This window comes from Cyprinus carpio, chromosome A14 (assembly GCF_018340385.1).
Source record: "Cyprinus carpio isolate SPL01 chromosome A14, ASM1834038v1, whole genome shotgun sequence".
NCBI classification, from domain to species: domain Eukaryota; kingdom Metazoa; phylum Chordata; class Actinopteri; order Cypriniformes; family Cyprinidae; genus Cyprinus; species Cyprinus carpio.
In genome coordinates this window covers 23,226,597-23,247,685 of record NC_056585.1, presented here as the reverse complement: position 1 = coordinate 23,247,685, position 21,089 = coordinate 23,226,597, and the positions used below count along the sequence as shown (strand labels likewise).

General features: G+C 36.7%; 1 protein-coding gene across 2 annotated transcripts in view; it reads right to left on the bottom strand.

The window, feature by feature from the left end:
* Window positions 1–21,089, bottom strand: part of LOC109102138 (glypican-3-like) — a 123,176-nt gene that overhangs the window by 42,715 nt on the left and 59,372 nt on the right. For both annotated transcript variants that reach the window (XM_042770301.1, XM_019115464.2), the window contains 3 exons: window positions 17,111–17,799; window positions 7,102–7,244; window positions 5,111–5,236 (listed from right to left, as the gene is read on the bottom strand). In XM_042770301.1, the coding sequence (XP_042626235.1) occupies window positions 5,111–5,236; window positions 7,102–7,244; window positions 17,111–17,799 (958 nt within the window). The remainder of the gene's footprint in view (window positions 1–5,110; window positions 5,237–7,101; window positions 7,245–17,110; window positions 17,800–21,089) is intronic.

The window sequence follows — 21,089 nt, the reverse complement described above, 5'->3', positions numbered from 1 at the left end:
TCAGCATCATGAGCTGACTGAAGAGCAGCTGAAAGAGAGGGAGCTTATTGAGCATGATGAGAAGTATTCTGGGACTCAAGAGGAAGGTTTACAAAACATACTGAATATCCGCCAATCTTGACCTAAAGAGACTTCTCAAAGCTTTTAAATATTGAACAAGCCTGTCTGCCACAACTTCCCTTCAAATATAAAGATGAAGAGGTGAGGTGGGGTAGGCAATAACAGCAATTCCTAACCACTTTACCCAGTACTAGGTGGAGTCGCTTTAAACTTATATAAATTATGACTTTTAGTAATATTAGTAGGATTGTCAAACATTGTGCTACTTTTTAAGGAAAGAAAACAAAATAGCAGGCCTATGTTTAGTCAATTTGTGTGGATCACACTTACTGTACAACATAAGTGCATGTGTAGAACTACAGAAGATTTCTGTGACACTACTGTTTAATCTCACTCAAGCTAATATAAAACTAAATGCATTTCCAATTTCTGTATTTTTCAAAGTACTCATATGGCGAGTCGAATTTTCATCCACAGAATCGATTGTTTTTTAGTTTAACAGTGAATTATTGTATTCATGACATTTTAGTCATATTACTTATAACGCCAAATGATATTTAGTATAATATGAGGAGCATGATTCTGGTTTGGAGTTGATGAGGGGCTACTTGAGTCAAACTGAAGGGTCTGTGGGAGTACATAAGACGAAAACAGAAAGGCAGATATTCAGGATACTAAAATGTATTCTCTAGTGTAGAAGGCAGAAATCTGTGCCAGAGTTTTGGTGACTTGATCTTTGACATTGAGGGCTCCACTGCACTGCCTCCAGCACAGGAGAAAAAACTCATTTCTAGCAAACACCAGAGATGCTAGGAATTAACTTTACAGTCAAATCATCTTTTGCACTAATTGTTTTAAATCTGACCTGAAGTAACATTTTGGCACAGTTTCGGCTGTTTGTATTACTTTTGCAAAAAAGAATGAGCTGGAATGTAGTTGTAGCTGCTCAGTAAGTTTATTTGACTGTGGCATTTAATGTATTTTTTTTATGTTTTGACATTTAGCTATTTAATCTATCAGGGCCACATTACCAATGACATTCTTTGGCACAATCAAGATGGCTTCCTTCCCAACACAGAACGTGAAGGATCGCTTCGTCTTCAATATGGTGTATAAAATGAGTCTGAATGCATTCCAGAATTAATTATGATATTTCACTAGGAGCCAAGGAATGACATTGAGATTCAACTGACATTTCTGGCATGGCATCGTTATTCTATTTCTCTCTTCCCCTATCTATTTCTCTCTTGGGTCCTAATTAACTCCTGAGGGCCTGAGAGGCCTCTGACACAGCTGTCTGTCCCCTAAGGCCAACTGTTCACCACTGTTGTGACCAGGCCATTTCACCCCCATTTACTCCTCAACTGCACATACTGAAGAGAAAACAGCTGCAGCTAATAGTGTATAATGATGTAATGTTGACACATACACTCACAGACACACACCTTCAACAATTACAAAATGGATACACTTAAGAGACAAGGCAAAAATGGATATTAGGGGGATATGAATTAAAAATTCTAATTACCATCACTCAGATGCTCACCATACTCAGCTGTGCCTGACAAATGAAAAACACTTACAAAACACGCATATGAGATCCATAAATAGGTACATTTTTATTGCTAAATCTCACATGATTTAGTTTCAGCTTATTAGATATGATGGTGTCTTGGAAGTGTGTCTGATACCCTTTTCCTTATTAAGTACCTTCATGCATAAAGGTCTGCCTGTTTTTTTTTTTCTTTTCATTTAACTAGACATCAACTGATGGACTGGAGTCGTGTGGATAAAGTTAATTATTGTGACGTTTTTATCAGCTGTTTGGACTCTCATTCTGACGGCACCCATTCACTGCAGAGGACTCACTGGTGAGAAAGTAATGTAATGCTAAATTTCTCCAAATCTGTTCTGACAAAGAAACAAACTCATTTACATCTTGGATGGCCTGATGGCCTGAAGACTTTTCTTTTATTATTTTTTTCAATTTTAGTTTTTAATCAAATTTGGCCCATGGCATCAATTCTCAATTAAGCAAGTGCATTCAAGTTCTAATGAAAGATTTTAAAAGTTTTTTGAACTAATTATTTAGCAGTTCCAAACAAAGCAGAACGACTGCATGTCACAGGTGTTTTGTTTTTGATTGATTCAGTGTTTTTGAATGAATAGTCAATGATTCACTGACCACTTTTTAAAAACTTGGGTCACTTGCTTCATTCATGAATGAATCGTTTGGTTTGAATGAATCATTAAATGAATAATTTCTATGATTTACTTATTGACACTTGCCACACTTGAGTACATTTTCAGCAAATTTTCATTTTCAGGTTAACTATTCCTTTAATAGTGCTGAGTTATATGTGCAATTCCAAGAAATCCTATTTAAAAATTCAACAGTTAATTTCTTTAAACATCTAAATTTTCTTGAAACAACCCCTAAAAGCAGACACAATCCTGCAAAGTCATCAGAATAGTCGACTCATTTTGGTTCTTTAATATGATGCATTTCAGAGTGAGAAAAAAAGATATTCAAAGAGAAGCAGGAATCAATTTGATTGTGAATTGTGGCTGTTTCAAACTAGAATGGAGCCAGACTAAATGAGAGTTTGTTAAATAAAAAATAAAAACAGCTAAATAGCTATTTGGCTATTGGTTAACATCATCCAATAGACAAATAACAAAAAAGGAAAGTAGTTTCAGAGAAACCTCTTACATTCTGATTACAGATTAGGATTTCTTTGAAATAATGTGCATCGATGAATCGCTCCCAATAAGACCAGGAACAACCATTAAGACAGTAAATAGAATCCATTTTGATTTCATGCTGACTTCAATGATCACTTCAGTTTTGAGCTGATATTTACAAGTCATTAGGATGAGATACTGCAGCTCTTAAAGCTTTTCTGTTTGGGTCAGAGATGCACTGATTTATTGTCATTTGCCAACCTTAACTTGATTTGGACTGTGAAAGAGTTATGGGACAGAAGCATATGGGACACGGCGCACTGAAATATGACAATTTTTAAATTGGGTTCCATAGGGCGCATGGAGAGCCAGGCACAGGCAGTCACAGAACGAATGTTGAAAAAGAGCAATTAGCCAGGCACGAGGAAGCCACCACACCAGTCGACATCAGTTACCCCACAAATACCACATCACAATTCACACCCTGTTGACTGTCAGATGGAACTGGAGTCAGCCAAACTCATTAGATACACACATACAAAATCATCCGCTCAGCTACCAGCCACTTACGCTGTCTCCGTTTTATTCAGAAAGCTTTTTAGACTTCAAGATTTGTGACACGCTCTGGGGCAATACATCTCTTTGAGATTGTAGTAATATTGGAAAGCATTTACAAGGCTTATTCTATCGTAATATATGCTACTTTTACCCACTTAGCAAAAGCTGTCAGAATAAAAACACTAATAGAGAAAGTGCGTGGGTCGTAGAGAGATAAAAGTCTCTTCCATTCTGAAATACTGTATATCCGCGGTTCTCAATTCCAGTCCTCGCGACCCCCTGCTCTGCACATTTTGTATGTCTCTCTTTGTTAACACACCTGATTCAGATAATCAGCTTGTTAGAAGTGAGCTCCGTGCAATAAACAGTTTTCCCATTTACATGGTCTCTACACAGTGTTCATTGCTCCCTACTCCCTGAGCAGGGGAAATCTGTTGAAGTTTACGTCACTTCGAAACATTCATTCATGGATTTGCGCTGCACAACGTCTTCACAAATGGACAAGTGTGACATCAGTACCTAAGCAAATAAACACAAATTCACGTCTCGTACACTTCAATGCACTTCGAATGGAACATATATGTTCGCTTCAAACTGGAATCATGGCAGAATATCCTGTGATGTCCACTTCGCAGGGCACTTACATTTGAATAGAACAAACGTCTGAAGCAATAAGAGAGATGTGCAGAGCAGGAGGTCTCGAGGACTGCAACTGAGAACCGCTGCTGTATATCATACAACATTTCAAGGAGTTCTGGATGTTGATTGGTCAATATAGCATTCCAGCCATCCTAAAATACGCAAAATAATCCTTAGTGAGGAGAGACACCATAAGTGACCCTGGACCACAAAACCAGTCTTTAGTCCCTGAGGTATATTTTTAGCAATAGCCAAAAAAAAACATTGTATGGGTCAAAATTATCGATTTTTCTTTTATGCCAAAAATCATTAGGATATTAAGTAAAGATTATGTTCCATGAAGATATTTTTAAAATTTCCTACCATAAATATATCAAAACCTAATTTTTGATTAGCAATATGCATTGCTAAGAACTTAATTTGGACAATTTTAAAGGTGATTTTCTCCATATTTAGATTTTTTTGCACCCTCAGATTCCAGGTTTTCAAATAGTTGTATCTCGGCCAAATAAATATAGTCCTAACCTAACAAACCATACATCAATGGAAAGTTTATTTATTCAGCTTTCAGATGATGTATAAATCTCAGTTTCAAGAAATTGACCCTTATGACTGGTTTTGTGGTCCAGGGTCACATATTTAATCTGACACAAATGAAAACAAGGCAGCAAAGGAATAGTTGTACAGACCATTCAATACGTTGTACTGTTGGTCCCTTGATGCCAATCGGCTGATGAAACAATGAAAAATGTTTCCAGTGGACAAATACTCTGGGAAAACATGGGCTGTAAAATTAAACGTGACCTAGAACCTTAGGACAGTACAATTTATTTATCAAGCTATACTTGCTCCCTTGTGCACACATTTTTATTCGTATAAAAATAAACATGCTGTCTACCCTGGCAAGGGTCCATAGTAACCGCAATGATACGAAACACTTGTTCTACTGTACAGAACCAATAGAGAATGACTATTAATCTTAGTTTACATGTCAGAGACTATATCTGCAAGTAGAATGATGCCACTTAATGAATTTATGTAACGTTTTAATGAACATTTATGTCCTTGTTATTCACTAAAAGACACTATATTGTGTACACAGAGAGTCTAAAATGGAAGAACACAGTATTAGTATGTAGTTATATGGTCATCAGATTGAAATACTCACTTGTCTGTCATCTCCTGTCCGTTCCAGCAGAAGGAGCTGTTGAGTGCCGCCGGCTCTTTGCTGCACAAAGCTTCTCCGAGGCCACTGTAGAACTGACTGAAGCCCCTCAGACCCGAGATAAACTCCCTGCAGCAATCAGAAAGGAAATAAGAGAGTACAGAAAGAAGAAAGAGAGACAGAAAGAAAAAGCCAAGTGGAGTCAAAGAAAGAAAAATTAAATTAGATGGTATGCACAAAGAGGTAAGATTAAAAAGAATGCATGGCACAAAAATACAGGGATTTATGGGAAAATTTAGGTATATGGAAAAAGAAGCGTGAAGAATTAGAAAAATGAAAATGGTCTCGAGGTCAAACGCAGTGTGAAACGTGATCTGCTCCATTACGTGTTGTTTCCTGTCAGGCTAAGTTTATTTGAGATGCTTTGACTGTTAATTGACATTATACTGGAGAAGAAACAGCCCTGTGTTTGGCTCAGCTGCTCTCATCTGTTCATCAGAGCAAGGGAGAGTGGAACTGCACAGGACAGAGGGGCAGAAGGCAGCTCAATGTCACTCACACGGCAGGAGACAAAGCCTGTTTTAATGAGCATCTCTCTGTCACCATCAGCCTGAACACACACACACACACACACCGCAACTAACAGCACAAACACACACTGCAATGTGCCAGATTTTTGAATATACTTGTAATCTAATAATAACATCTAATATAATATAGAATAATATTCTAAATTAATTATTTTAAACTGTATTAACATTTCACAATATTTTTTGTTTTTACTCTATTTTAATGCAGCCTTAGTGAGGATAAGAGACTTTTTTCAAAGACACTGATTTCAAATCTATTTTAATGCAGCCTTAGTGAGGATAAGAGACTTTTTTCAAAGACACTGATTTCAAACATCTGAATGGTAGTGTATGTGATAGACATAATTTATTTTCAGATTTAGAAATGTGTATATACTACACATAAATACAGCATTGATAAATATTATGCATTATACGAAAATCTAATCATAATTTGAACTCAAACGTATGTTACAATCAAGTAATTTTTTTATATTTTCTTATTTTTGATATTGAAAAAAGCAAAAGAAAAGTACAGAAATAGAAAAATGGTGCATGTTGCCCCTGCACACAGCATCTCTCAAATATTCAGAAGCACAGAATAGACGGTTTGATTTGGTTGTAAGACACCTAAAAAGGTCAGTGAGGATCTATACAGAGAAAAACATGAAGGAAGATAGAGAGAGAGAGAGCCAGATGAAGAAAGAGTGTGAGTGCTGAAGTGGAGAATCTATTACTGTACAGCATTTCAGTGCACTCCACACAAACAGCATCAGCAGATGTAAGCTGTATGAAAAGATGCATGAAAACAGCATTATGGTTGACAGCAATTCCGATTTCTCCAATTTATTATACACTCATTAGATTTTCACTGAATTGACTAACTGTCAATTCTATAGCAGCAATGCTTTGCAGTCCTCTTTGAGTGTTTAGAGCACTTGAAGACTTTTCAGAGATTTAAATAAAACAGGAATGTGTGTATTTTCAGCTGCTGATTGCCATTTTTAAGAGCTCAGGGTAAAGAGTAGTCAGGTCATCCTCATGTTTCATTACGACTGAATAACAAGGTCAGCCATTAGAATCAGTGAGGCAGTTTAGCTCCAAAAGCACCACAAGTATCATAATGTGTGAAACAGACTGAAATTTAAGTCATTGTTTGAGTTCAGCATGTCAAATATGGTGTTGCACAAGGTCTGAAATCTGAATATTTGGAAGTGCAAACAGGAACATGCACCAATAGCCCCTAAAGTGGTGCTCAAACTCCTGCCCTTTTGGTCTTTGACTTAAGTTCTGATTACGCAAGATCACAAGATTTTTAACTGTTTTTGAAAAAACTATTTTGGCAACAAAAATAGTTCCAAACAAAGCAGAACAACTACATCTAACAGCAACATTACATTAACATTAACAGTAGCATGACATTACCTGCGCCGTCCAAAGAGGGTCTCATCGGGGTCAAAGTTCACAGTAGGACGATTGTGGGCCACCGGTGAGGCAGGCGCATGTTCTGCCGACATCGGTGCAGCACGAGACACTCGCGGGGGCGCGTGTGCACATATCCCATTCACCTGTGAACAGGAGAAGATTTGAGGGCTAAATGTGATCACTCTTGGATACAGTCCTGGAAGACGTCCAGCTGAGAAAGCAATTAATGTGACAAACTCTCCCTGCAAAACTTCCTCCCCATTCAGCTAACTGTCTGGCTGATGGTGCTGCATTTGCCTCCTGCTTGTTTTGGTTTGATGACAATACGATTTACATAAAACAAAGTATTGTTGAGTCTGTCAAACACTCTGGCTGCGCCCTTTCAATAATCATAACCCTTTGCCGACGTAGGGAAAGTAAACAAGCCCTCTCATTCCCTTTCTCATGAGCGCTAAACGCTATTGTTTTTATATGGGACAACATAATAATAGTAATACCCTGCTCCCACACTGGCTGTGTGAGATAATAGAGTCTTGCCATTCTTTCAGGTGCAATAAAAATGCAAATGCCTCTTAATGTGTAGCTTGTGGTTTAATGATTTGCCGCTGGTTTAATTTCCCATGGGGGCTAGTCCAGGCCGTCATTTTACTATGTAATGCTTGTGGCATATTGTGCCTGCTTGTTCATGAATGAATATGTGTGTGTCTGGGTAAACAGGCTCTGGAATTCTGATGGGATTTGGGACAGGAGATCAATAGTACAAGGACATCTTCATTTGGGCTGCAAGATCGGTGGCTGTGGCTAAACATAACAAGAAGATAAACTTTTTAACATGTTCTGAAACATAAGTGAATGTGGTGATCAGATTTACCTTAGAGTCAATCATAAAATTTGCACACACACCAACAAATACAGCAACAAACTGCTGTTGAGGTAAACGATATGATTATCAGAGTAGATCAATAGAAGCTCTTTCTAGCAAACAGCCCAGGGGAGAGTAAGTAGATACTGTTGATGTGCATTAATGTGTGTGTGTTTGTTTGTTTGTGTGTATGTGTGTGTGTGTGAAAGAGATTAAGAGAAAGAGCAAAACAAATAACAAGAGAAAGACAAAAGTGGTATGGTGAAAGATCGGATCAGAGCGCCTTGATACAAATGCAATCCTGACGCAACATATTCCAGCACTGCAACACTTTCTACCATTGTTTTCCCTTTTTTTCTGTGGTTCCTCAGGTCATATGATCTCTCACTCAAACTCAAGCTACTCAAAAAGGTATGAAGTCATAGCAGATCCTGTATGAATCAGTGTTTTTACCAAATGATTAAATGGATGATTCAATGACTCGCTTTTAAATACAGACACTTGCTTCATTCTTCATTGCTGAATGAATCAGTGTTTTTAAACAAATCGGTTAAATTAATGATTAATTGACTCACTCATGAAGAGTCACTTGCTGCCACCTGCTAGAGTAATTATGTAAATTACAGATTTTTTTAAACTCGCAACAGGCAAGCAGAGTTAAAAAAAATATTTGAAAGTGTGAGTGCTGATATAAGCTATAAACAAGAACATCAGTCATAATGCACAATGTTCCTTAAGCCCCTTTAAAATCTATTTTTTGATGTTGCTCATCATATTAATATAGTGCTTTCACTAGTTTCACTAGTTAGTTGCTCATCATATTAATATAGTGCTTTCACTAGTTTCACTAGTTAGCGGTAAATCTGTTGATGCCACACCTAAATATGCTTGTAAATTTATGTTGGATATCTGTAATTTGGAAAGTAACTTTTTTTCAGACTGCAAAGTAAACATTTACATACATTTTCTCCATCATATGATAAGTATTAGTATACTAGAAGAATAGAAGGCTTCTCTGTGCAGTTTGGAAGAACCGTTGAGGAACTCCGTTAAAGTGGTCATATGATGCAATTTCAAATTTTCCTTTCTCTTTGGAGTGTTACAAGCTGTTCGTACATAGATAAGATCCCTAAAATTGCAAAGACTAAAGTCTCAAACCCAAAGAGATATTCTTTATAAAAGTTAAGACTCGTCCACGGCCTCCTAAAACGCATCATTTAAACACCCCCACACGTCTACGTCACTGTCTGGGAAGATTTGCATAACACCGCCAAAATGTTCATGCAAAGAAAGGAGTAATTTTGATTCTCACTGTAGTATTGTTGCCAATACTACATTTTATGGAGGACTGTTTCCTGGGGGAGTAGCCTACAATGCGTCTGTGCACAAAGATCACTGGGGGCCCTATCATACACCCAGCGCAATGCGACGCAAGGCGCAGCGCAAGTGTGTTTGCTAGTTTCAATCCGGCGCCGTTCGCATTTTCCCATCCAGCGCCACGTCGTTTAATTAGCAAATGCATTTGTGTCCATTTGTGCGCCCAGGGGCATGCTGGTCTAAAAAAGAGGTGTGTTCAGGTGCATTGATGGCGCATTGCTATTTTAAGGAGCTGAAAATAGCTCTATAGACCAACTCAAACCTGGTCTAAAGTCTGGTGCAATGTTTTTTCTTTGTTGAAGCGTGTTAGTATAGTGTTAGTTATAGCCTGTTAGTGTTAGTATAGAGCGTGTTAGTATAGGTGGGTCCACAACGCGCATACTGTACACGCTGCTTATTAAACACAGGGATGCACAGCAGCACACAAACATGCCAAATATTAAAAATTAAAGGATTGCAATGCATAAGAATTTTTTGTAGGCTAATTAAATATAAAAATGTCTACATGTCATAATGTATAGTCATCGCAAGTATCAGAATTAGGCTATCTATTTGCTCTGTACACAAGGAGCTCCGTATCATCTCGGAGAACCGTTCTGTCTTTGCGCTTGCCAAATTCCGCCGTGTAAATAGCAAATGCATCATGGCACGAGCGCAACTGGCTCTTAAAGGGAATGGAAGATGAGACTCAGATTGGTTTATTGAACGTTACGCCCCAAAAAACATCCATTACTCATTAAGAGAATAGGGACAACCCGTTTAGACCATGCGCTCGGGCGCGCCAACTGTTTTTCCGTCATTAAAATAGCAAAAGTGGATTTGGACACACCCTGAGTGCACCTGCGCCGTGCGCTTTACACTTTGCGTTTAGATCGTTAAAATAGGGCCCTGGAAATGCTCCCATTGATTCTAACTGGGTGAATTGTGACTACAATGATTCAGACCTACTGAAAAGAATCAATTCAGAAGAGTCATATTGCATGTTAAAACAATTATGCCAATAAAGTACTTTAAAATCAGAAATTTAATATTGTTTGTAAGTCTTGTTTGCTGAAATTTTGTGGGGGAAAAATTTTTTGTATGTACAGTATGTCGTAAAAGTTTCACCAACACTTGATCTTTGCTGCTGAAAAATGGAACAGTTTAAAAAACAGCAACAGTACCATTTATTTAGCTAAGCTAATTAAGTTTAACAGCATCACTCCTTTTTAGCAATGGTACTACTTAAACCTGGACACATCAGCACGCTGTTCTCTGCTCATGCTAAAACACTCATCCTGATGGATTCTACACAAACTGTCAATTGCAAACCTTCATGTACACTACCAATCTAAACCTAGACACCCACACATTCTTCCCTAATGCTCTCTGTGCTATGTGCTCATGGGAAATCATTAGTGGCCAGTCTGAAGCATGGCTCTTACTTGCTGTAATTTACTCTGTGTTGCGGGTCTGTGTCCCTATGGCCTTGATTAATGTGATTGGGTGTGTGTTTCTGCGTTAGTGTGTGTATCCAGGGCCCTTAGGGGATCTGTGGCACAGGAGTATAGAGCTGGTTTGTGTATGTGAGACTGTGTGATTGTTTCTCTCATTAGAGGGGTATTAATATCAGGCGGGCGACAGAGAATGTGCTGGCTAACAGTAACACTGAGATAAGCGGCGTCTCACAGAGAGGCTCTTTAAATATCCACCTCCTATCATCACCACACAAAACACCCAGAGAAACAATAATAAGCACAAAAAAAAAAAAAAAAAAAACAATTAAAAAAAAAAAAAAAAAAAACACTCTTACATACACTTCATGACATTAGTGTGCAATGTTTAATACAGACATTCATCCTCAGCTGAAACAATGGCTTATCAGCACAGCTGAAAATACAAAAATAATCATATGTGAAGGTTAAATGATAAACGAGGCCCAAGTAGAAGAGAATGCTGGGATTTCTGCTGGGATACTAAAGCAATAAGCCATTCAAGACCAAATGATGCAGTGACTTTACATTGGTTCAGGTGTTGGTGGTTCTCAGCCAGGAGGCCTGGCCCACTTAATAGTATTTACTGAAGAACATATAGTTGTAATATTGTGTTTGACAATGGGGGCCTTTGAGTCAAAAAGGTTAAGACAAATGCCGGGCTACAGTAATTTAAAATGGTTTTGAATACAGCTCATCTCATCAGATGTCAGGAGTAAGATCCATAAGCAGAGATTTAGCTAGGGATAAAAGATTCACTTTGAGTGTCTTTAAAACAGACATTGTTTTGACAGAGTATTTGATGCACAGTAGTGTGTAAGCTGCATTTAGAGGGCGTAGGAAGAGCCATGCCAGATTGATATCAAGAAATAATACAGCGATTTCCCGGACCTGGCTTTTACAATTGAAAATGGCTTAGGGAATATGCATTAAGTGCCAGAGATCATGAGTTTGAATCACCCTCAAGTTGTTCCAAACCTATATGGTTTTCTTTCTTCTGCTGAACATAGAAGAAGATATATGAAAGAATGTGGGTAACCAAACAGTTGCTTGTTCCCACTGACTTCCAGTGTATGGAAAAAATACTATGGAAGTCAATGGGAACCACAATGGTTACTAACATTATTATTATATCTATTTTTTTGGTGTGTGTGTGTGTGTGTGTGTGTGTGTATCAGAAGAAATAAATTCTTACTGGTTTGGAACATTTATGGGTAAACTATCCCTTTACACCCCAAACTATTTGTCTTATAATATTAATTTACTGTTAATAAAAATCAAGCAAAACAAAGATCATTCTAGATTGACTTTTCCCAACAAATTCAAATTCATGCTTTTATACCTGGATGAGCTACTGCCATCATTTTTACCAATGTAGACAATTTTACACTTACCTGTATTTTATACACCGTTAAAAGGTTTTATTTTTTTTGGAACATAATAGTTTTATTCAGCAAGGAAACATTAAATTGTCCAGAAGTGACAGTAAAGATCGCCATCACCTGCTTTCAAATGGAGCAGTATTTAATAGACAGAGCTGTAGTTCACTGACAAGCTCCGTTTGAGCGTTCATTATCGAAAGCGATTCATCTGCGATAATGAACGCGATATTGTGTAGCTTGTCAGTTATCTACGGCTCTGTCTATTAAATGCCGCTCCATTTGAAAGCAGGTGATGGCGATTTAGCGGTAATCAGGGAACCGACTTTACTGACGAAATGCGTATGACAATCGCATGCGATATATCGCCCATCCTTACTCAAGCACCAAATCAGCATATAGAATGATTTCTGAAGGATCATGTGATGCTAAAGACTGGAATAATGATGCTGAAAATTCAGCTTTGAAATTAGAGGAATAACTGACATAAAAAAATAATAAAATAGAAAAGAGTTATTTTAAATTGTAATAGGATTTCACAATATTACTGTTTTTACTGTATTTTTAATAAATGCAGGGTTAGTAAGCATGAGATTTGTCTGAGAAAGCTTTCCAGCCTAAAGCTGTTGAACAGTAGTGTATGTTTTTGATAAGTTTAGATGTCTAGCTGACGTCAGACCTATTGGGAGCTGTCAAAGTCGCTCGCTCATGACTAGAGATGTACACAGATTTTCCCCCAGGTGTGCAGTCTGAGAGGAGAGTCGGTGTGAAACAGCACACATCCTCAGTGTCAGGTGAGCTGTAACTACAGCAGGAGTCTGCCTGCACCTACTCATTTACAGCTGCGAGGTCAAGGGAGGAGGAGCTCCACTCCCTTTGGGCACACATCGGCTTCCAAAAAAAATATATATATTTCTGCTCACTCCATCACTTTCATGCTGCCTTAAAGTATGCTTTTCAATCTTGTTCTTTCTTCCTCTCTCTCTCTCTTTTGTCACCATTGCTCCCTCAGTAACTGGTAAAAAATAGTGCTTCATAAATCATGCATTCTTTTCCAGAGCAAAGAAAGATGGGGCACAGTTTAAAAGGAGAAATGAGAGAGAGAAAGAGCACATTCAATGAGAGGTTTGATGAGTGAGATGTCACACTGCAAGATAGAACATGGCCACAGGGCTCTTCACAATGAGATGTAATATCATTGTTTTACAGCAGAATTAGATTCAGGTAAGAACAAGAATCATTCTGGAAACTTCTGAAGGTGCTGAAGCCAACAGGATGAAAAATGGTTAACAGCCACCAGAACAGACACCGTTAAAAAAATGTAGGTTTGGTTTTAAACACTGGTAGGACACTTTGAAGTCAATCAAACTATACAGATGAAATATAAATTATCCTATGTGAAATAACTTGTGCTCCTTATCAGTTGTTCTTATTTGGAAAAAACAGTTATTTATTGACTGATTGACTGATTGTAAATAAATACAGTAGTCTTTTTTTAGTCTTTTTTATTAACTATCATTAACAAAGGTTAAAAATATTGTAAAATACATTGCTCACTGTTAGTTAATGCATTAACTAGTGCTAACAAATGGAACCTTATTGTAAAGTGTAACCCAATAATAGTTACTTTAATTTATAAAAGCAAATAAAATACTTTTATTTTATGAATAAAAACATAATTATATTACTTTTAATACTTGCTGTACAGTACATTAGAGTTTCAGAAAAAAATGTGAATATTTAAACAGTTCAAATAAATTAAAATGTATCATTTGATATTTGTTTAGACAGACCCTAGATACATACAAATTTCATACAATCTCATGAATCAGTTTATTAAATTAAAAAATATATTATTCTCAGAAGTGTTGGGAAGTCTGGTGTATTACATAAATGAATCTGTTTAAAATAATTCACTAAATGATTCTCTAACATTTACATGTTTTTGTAGAAAAATACTTAAAAGTAGTTCAATTCTGCTGTTTGTCACTGTATTTTTGAGCTAAATAAATTCAGGTGTTTCTATATGTACTACAATATTTACCAGTTTACCAATTCATGTTCATTACAGTCACCCAATAAATATTCTTTTTATGCCAAATAAATACACTTCTGACTGTAAAAATAAACATCATCTGATTTATTTAAAAAGATAATGCCTATTTAATGCAATTAATAAGACTGCCTACTTTAATAGCTTCAGTTTAGTTTTTAAATAATAACTAATAATGGTATTTTCACTGTTAAGTATTTTAAATTAGAGTAAATAATAGCTACAATACTAGCCCTGTTTCCATCCTGATTGCAAGTTTAATTTATGTAAAAAATAAAATAAAAAGTGAAATATCACAAAACTTAAGGCAAAGTCACAGGACTTTTTGATGCACATCTAGGAATTTATTTGGTAAATGTGTGATAGTTTATGCATGACATACAGTAGAAAAAAATAGATATTGTGGCCATGAATTAATAATTCGTTCCTTTGACTTAATTTGTGGCCACATTTTATAAATTCGCTTCATCGTTTTAGTTTAGTTTGGTCCAGATGTGATTAATTCACACCTTTATTTTAGCTAAATTGAGATCACTGTTTACTAATTTATTCCCTTGTTTTAATTTAGCTATATTTTGGCCATAAAATCTTGTTTATTATAATAATACTTCATATTTGTGCATGTCTTCTTGCTAAATAATAATCTAACCACCTCAATTAATTTTTTTTCCTTTATTTATTTATTTATTTTTTAAAAACTATTGTTTATGTGATGAATTTAATACATGAATTGAAACCCAGCTAGTGCTAACCTTACACTTCAGACACTCTCTCTCTTCGTCACACACACTGTCCTGTTATTAAGCAATAAAGTACAGAGTCAGTTTCACAAGCATCAGTGTCAATGGCACTTTACACTGAAGGGCACATTACCATATATATGGCGGTCTGGGTAAATATACAAACACTTGTACTGAGTAAACACAGACTTTAATATCGCATCTCTCCCAGATATCCAGTGCATGGATTCACTGAATGTTTCTAGAGCACATATATTTAGCAACAGACACATGCAGGAGAGATGTGGACGTTTATTCTTACATGTGCATCACACTGTAGTGCTTTAATGTGAGGTTACATGCCCGAAAGTATAAGATGTAATAGTTCCTCCAGGACCCTGCTGTTAAAACTTCACAGGAGCCCCATCAAGCAGCTCGATTACCCCTTTAGGAATAAATAACATGTTCATATTCCACTTATCAAAGGCCTCTCTGATCTCCACAAATACTGTGTGAACCAAACACAACCACAGTCATAAACACACACTCACACACACACCTACGCCTTACCAGCATAAACCTTAGGTGGAGTATTTCACACACTGCGGAGGAGGGGAGAAGTGGAGATGGAGCTTTGATGAATAATGCGAGTGTGATGTGGTTCGGTAAGCGTGTGTAAGTGTCTTGCGCCGATGGGAAACTCAGTGTTAAAGTGGAAAGTTCAGTATGTTGTCCCGTAATGCAAAAGCTGAACAAGCTCTACCATTGCTCATGTTCAATATTTCATGAGCACTTGCCCTCCTGATCTCGCTAACATACTCTAGCAACTGGAGTGCCTTATTGCTGTTTAATCTCCTCCTGCCCCCACAAAAGGGCCATTAGTGAGAAAGGTTTGTCGGTTCCTGAATAAATGTTTGGGTAAAAATGTTTTAGAGTGATCTTATACAAAAAATGAACACATCTGAAATGGTTGTCAAAGGAAAACGAGGGGAGAATATTGCAACTAAACTTATTGCAACTACTGAAATGTTTTTACAAAGCTGCCAAGAAGACATGGTGATGGAAAAAAAATAAGAGATGGCTGAAATAAATTCTATCTCCAAGCTTTTCCATGTCTGCGCTCTCTTGCAAAAATATTGCCTTCCTCACAGAAATGTTGCATTAACTTGCAAAACTTTTGCGTTCTCTCAAAAAAGTATTGCGTTCCACCAATAAACTTTGCATTCTCTCACAAAAATACAGTAAAAATACAGTTTCTCCATGTGAATGCAAAAGTTTTGTGAGCGAGTTCATGGGGGAATTCAAAAGTTTTGCAAGTAAATGCGAAAGCATTGAAATATAATTTTCACTCCCATCTAATTTTTCCCTTTACCATGTGGGTAAAAAGTTTTAAAAAGTTTTGAAAAATAATTATGCATATATTCTAAGATCCCCAACATACCACAATTGTAAAAAATATAATGAATAATTATTGATAATTTTATTAATTATTCATTTATATATCAATTAATTAATTATAGATAAATATTTATATTATAAGCTTTATCAGTGCATTTAATAAACATTAATAAATATAATATGTTACCACATTTTTATTTTAATACATAGTCAATTATAAAATTTAAAAGTCTGAAAAGTCATTAAAAAGACCTTTTCCGATAATTGTTTTACATTTATTTATTTAATAAAATTTCCATTTTTTTTTATATATTTGAAAAAAAAAATATATATATATTTTTCTTTTATTTCAAATATAATTATTCCTTAAAAGTACTAAATATCATTAAGGAATCGGAATCGTTAAGTGGAATTGTGTCGAATTGGACAGACAGATGAAAACTGTAGCTTGACTATAACTAAGCATGTAAACACCTATATATATCTATAGTAAAAGAGGTGTCTTGAAAAATCTTGATAGCTATTTTGATTTTTATAGCCCTAGGCTCTGTTAACAGCTGATCACAAAACTAGCCAATCAGAAACACTCTCTCCCTGTGAATCATTTCACTCGTTCTGGTCTGCTGACACTGGGTTTGCTGACATGTCTTTGGAGGTTGAGGTTTTGGAAAGAGGGTGTTAGCAAAATGGCTGGAATCTCCTACAGCGCTCAAATTCTTTCCCTGTTTCTGAGACCGATTGTCACTCACCTGTGTGCTGACTTTGCTTTTGGCCGCCACGGCTTGTTTGAGAGCCTGTCTGATAATGACATGCAGTCTGAGCACCACGGCCTCGATGTCCTGCTCCCCCTTCATGGCAGCGGCGAGTGTCCCCAGTTCCTCCACGTATGACCTCCAGTGAGGCTGCACCTCTGCAGCTCCACCCAGACACGCCCCCATGGTGCTGACACATAGCGGGCGGCATGGCCGGGCCTCCAGCAGGCCTTGACAGTGCGGGCAGTACCAGAGCTTCAGCAGCGAGCGCCCGCAGTCCCTGCCCGCACGTAGGTGCTGGGTGGTGTTGACCACTTCGATGCCCAGGTTCAGTGCTTGCAGGAAGACCCGAGTGGCCAGGAGCGAGCGAGACAGCCGGGTCATCATCATCTTGGGAAACGATCCGAACGCAGAGCTTCCCCTCCAGGCCCCACGGAGGCATTCTTCCGAGATGCCTGTCACTGCCCCGTTGCCAAGGAGATGGCGGTAGGTGAAAGGAAAAAGTCGGGAGAAGAAGGTTGAGACCATGTCGTTTACGTTAGCATCAGAGCCCAGGATGTAGAGAGACATTTCCAGGAATAACTGTGTGACAGCTCCACTGGCTCCGGCCCCCAAACTGGGAAACTCCTCTCGTAAGAGTGTCAGAGTGGAATTACGACCCAGACGGAGCACCATGTCAAAAGCCTCTGAAATATAAGAGAATGAAAGAGATGAATGGAAGAGTGATGACAGAGTATGAAGAGGAGTCTAATTCTCTTAAAAATAGTATAAAAGTTGTCACTGGGGCTGTACCCTTTCAAAAGATACTGATATGAATTATTTAGGTTCTAATATGTACACTTTCAGTACTAATGTATACCTATAAGGTACTAATATGCACCCTTTATGGGTTAATAAGCTACAAAGGTGTACCTTTAGAAAGGATACTGCCCCAGAGGCAACTTTGCACCATTAAACTTTTAACATAGTCATTCAGTTGAAACACAGTCCTAATTATAATTATAATTATAAGTACTTACAACGTAAAACCAAAATAGCAGACAATTGGATTACATCAATTAGATTGTGTTTGGTATGACAGACTTCAGTCCTTTAGACATTTGCAATAATTTTGACATTTACGCTCGTTTACATTTTAAGAGAGAGAACATTATATGAATAAATGATTTTTTCTCAAGAGTGCAATTGGTCTAAACTACACATTTTCCTGTGTTAAAATATATAAATGTCTAATTTTCCAGTTTGTTTTAAGTGTTTATCTATTGCCACTGACTTTTAGCTCCATATAACTTTTATTCATATATAATAATTTGATTATTATTTATTTATCATATTTCAATGAGTAGTTGAAAGTTATGTGAATTTAAAATACACTACCATTCAAAAGTTTGGGATCAGTGCAAATTGTTATTTTATTTTATTTTATTTTATTTTATTTTATTTTATTTTATTTTATTTCTTTGGAAAGAAATTAATTAAAATTAATAACTTTTATTAAAAAAGGATTAAACTTTTTAAATCTTATTTAATCCCTTTTAAATTTTAAAATAGAAAACATTTGTTATAAATTGCAATAATATTTTACAACATTAATGTATTAACAATCAAATAAATGCGGCCTTAGTAAGCAAGTGGTTCTGCCTAAAAATCTAGAGGTGCAACTTAATTAAGTACCGACTAAGTTAGTTACTAAGCTCTTAGTGTAAACATTATAAACGGATATTGCAGCTCTACTCAGAGGCAGCTAATCAAGGTTTTCATGATTACTAGAAACATCCCAGCAGGTGTGTTGGAGCTGAACTTTGTAAGGAGTAGACTCTCCAGGAGCACATTTAGACGCCCCTGATCTGAGGCATCAAACCTATTCACTGACACTCTTAAAATGTTACTGATGCAGAGAGGTAATTGAAATTTTTTTTTAAAAGAAAACACCTTAGATACGCAATCATCCACAGAATTTCTTCCTCACAGACAGACGCACACACAATCCTAATCCCTGAAAGATGATAAACAGTGAGAAAAAAAGGAGGATAGAATTAAAGCTTCCTCTCTAGATGAAAACAACAATGTCCTTTTAAAACAACAAGGGTGCTTTTCAAGAGCCTTATAGCTTTAAAAGGCATTCATTCATCCGTGCTGGATGCTGTGAGAGAGATGCTGAGATCTCCAGAACACAGAGCACAAAGAGAAGAGACATAATCAGAGACATCTGAAAGCTCTCAGTGAAGCCTTATCAGCACGCAGGCAAAGAGGGATTGCTAGCGAACCCACCCAGAGTACCCAGAGACGAGAGGCTGAGGGGATTTGAGAGCATGTGGAAAGGAAAAATGAAGGCTATAGAGAAAGAGGAAGAATGACTTAAAAAAGAAATATGAGTGAAAGAGAGGAGAAAGGGCCTTGGGTTCGTCATCCAGACAGGGTGAAGGTGATTGAGAGGTGGGGAGTCCGCAGAGCCGTGATATAAGCATGCTGCTGAGCAGACTGTTCACAACCACATACGTGAAGAGCTCCATCCATCTCTCCCAGGGAGTCCGGCTCTCAGGGGCACAGGATATTACATCAGCACAACACGCTGGAGGAGTTTATGGATCGCACTGATTGAGATGAGATAGAAATCACTTAGCACTAAATCACAGAGCAGTTTAAAGTCTCAAGGTGCTTTTAGACAACTGGAAATACACTCTCGCTGGCTATGCCTGGAATAACATACTACACTGTACATACTCATATATCACATGATATCTGTAGTGTACAGAATATGCATGCTATGCACAGCTTGAAAATGTTCTGTTTGCGTGGAATAACAATGACCTTTTAGTCAGTATTTGATTGGACCATTTTTCTAAAAAAAAAGTTTTCCAAGTTTACATAAAAGAAGGTAACCCTTTAGTTTATGGACCAATTCTCACTGTTAACTAGTTGCTTATTAGCATGCATATCACAAGCATATTGGCAGTTTATTGGTACTTATAAAGCACATATTAATGCTTATTTTTAATACTTATTCTGCATGGCCAAACTTAACAACTTACTAACTATTAATAAGCAGCCAATCAAGAGTTCACTGAGGCAAAATTAGTAGTTAATAGTTAGTTAATAGTGAGAATTGGACACCAAACTAAAATATGACAAAAAAAAAAAAAAAAAATCTTGCTCTAACATAAAATGAAAAATAATCATATTTACTTTTTTGAATGTAACTGGACTCTGCAGTTTACTTGATATCGTCATTATATTGCATTTTAAAATGTAGAATAGTACTATTTAAAATGTTTATTGGTGCATTATTAATATTATTAAAGCTATACTACAGTTCAAAAGTTTGGGGCTGGTAACAATTTTGTGCTTTAAAAATAAATATTTTATGCTCACCCAAGCTGAATTTATTTAATGAAAATACAGTAAACCCATTATATTGAAAAACATTATTACAATTTATAATAACTATTTTCTATTTGAATATATTTTAATAATTTATACCGGTAATGGCAAAACTGAATTTTCAGCATTAATCCAATCTTCGGTGTCACATGATCCTTCCTCTTATTCTTATTATTATCATTGTTGAAAACAGCATAATATTTATGTGGATATATAATACCTAAAAATAAACATTTCAAACATTAATATGATAAATAGCTGTCATATAACCTCAACAGTGAGTGGAAACCAGTCATATTAATCATAGTAACAAATGTTTATTTTACATTTTTAATCTCATTTTGTGTAAAGAATAAAACCTTTTGGCAGTATGACAAAATGATGAGTCAAGACGGAGGTTAAATAGCTCAGTTAATATTGCCTCAGGTTCATTTGTCACACAGGAAATAGAAAGTCAAGTGGAGCGCATTGCATTGTGGGATACAGCATCTCACGCTGTGCGCTCTGCTTGCTCACTGCACATTTTGCCCCAATGCAGCAGGTCACCCGGGTATTCAACAGCCTACAGGTACATATTTACATACTGTGCACAGTA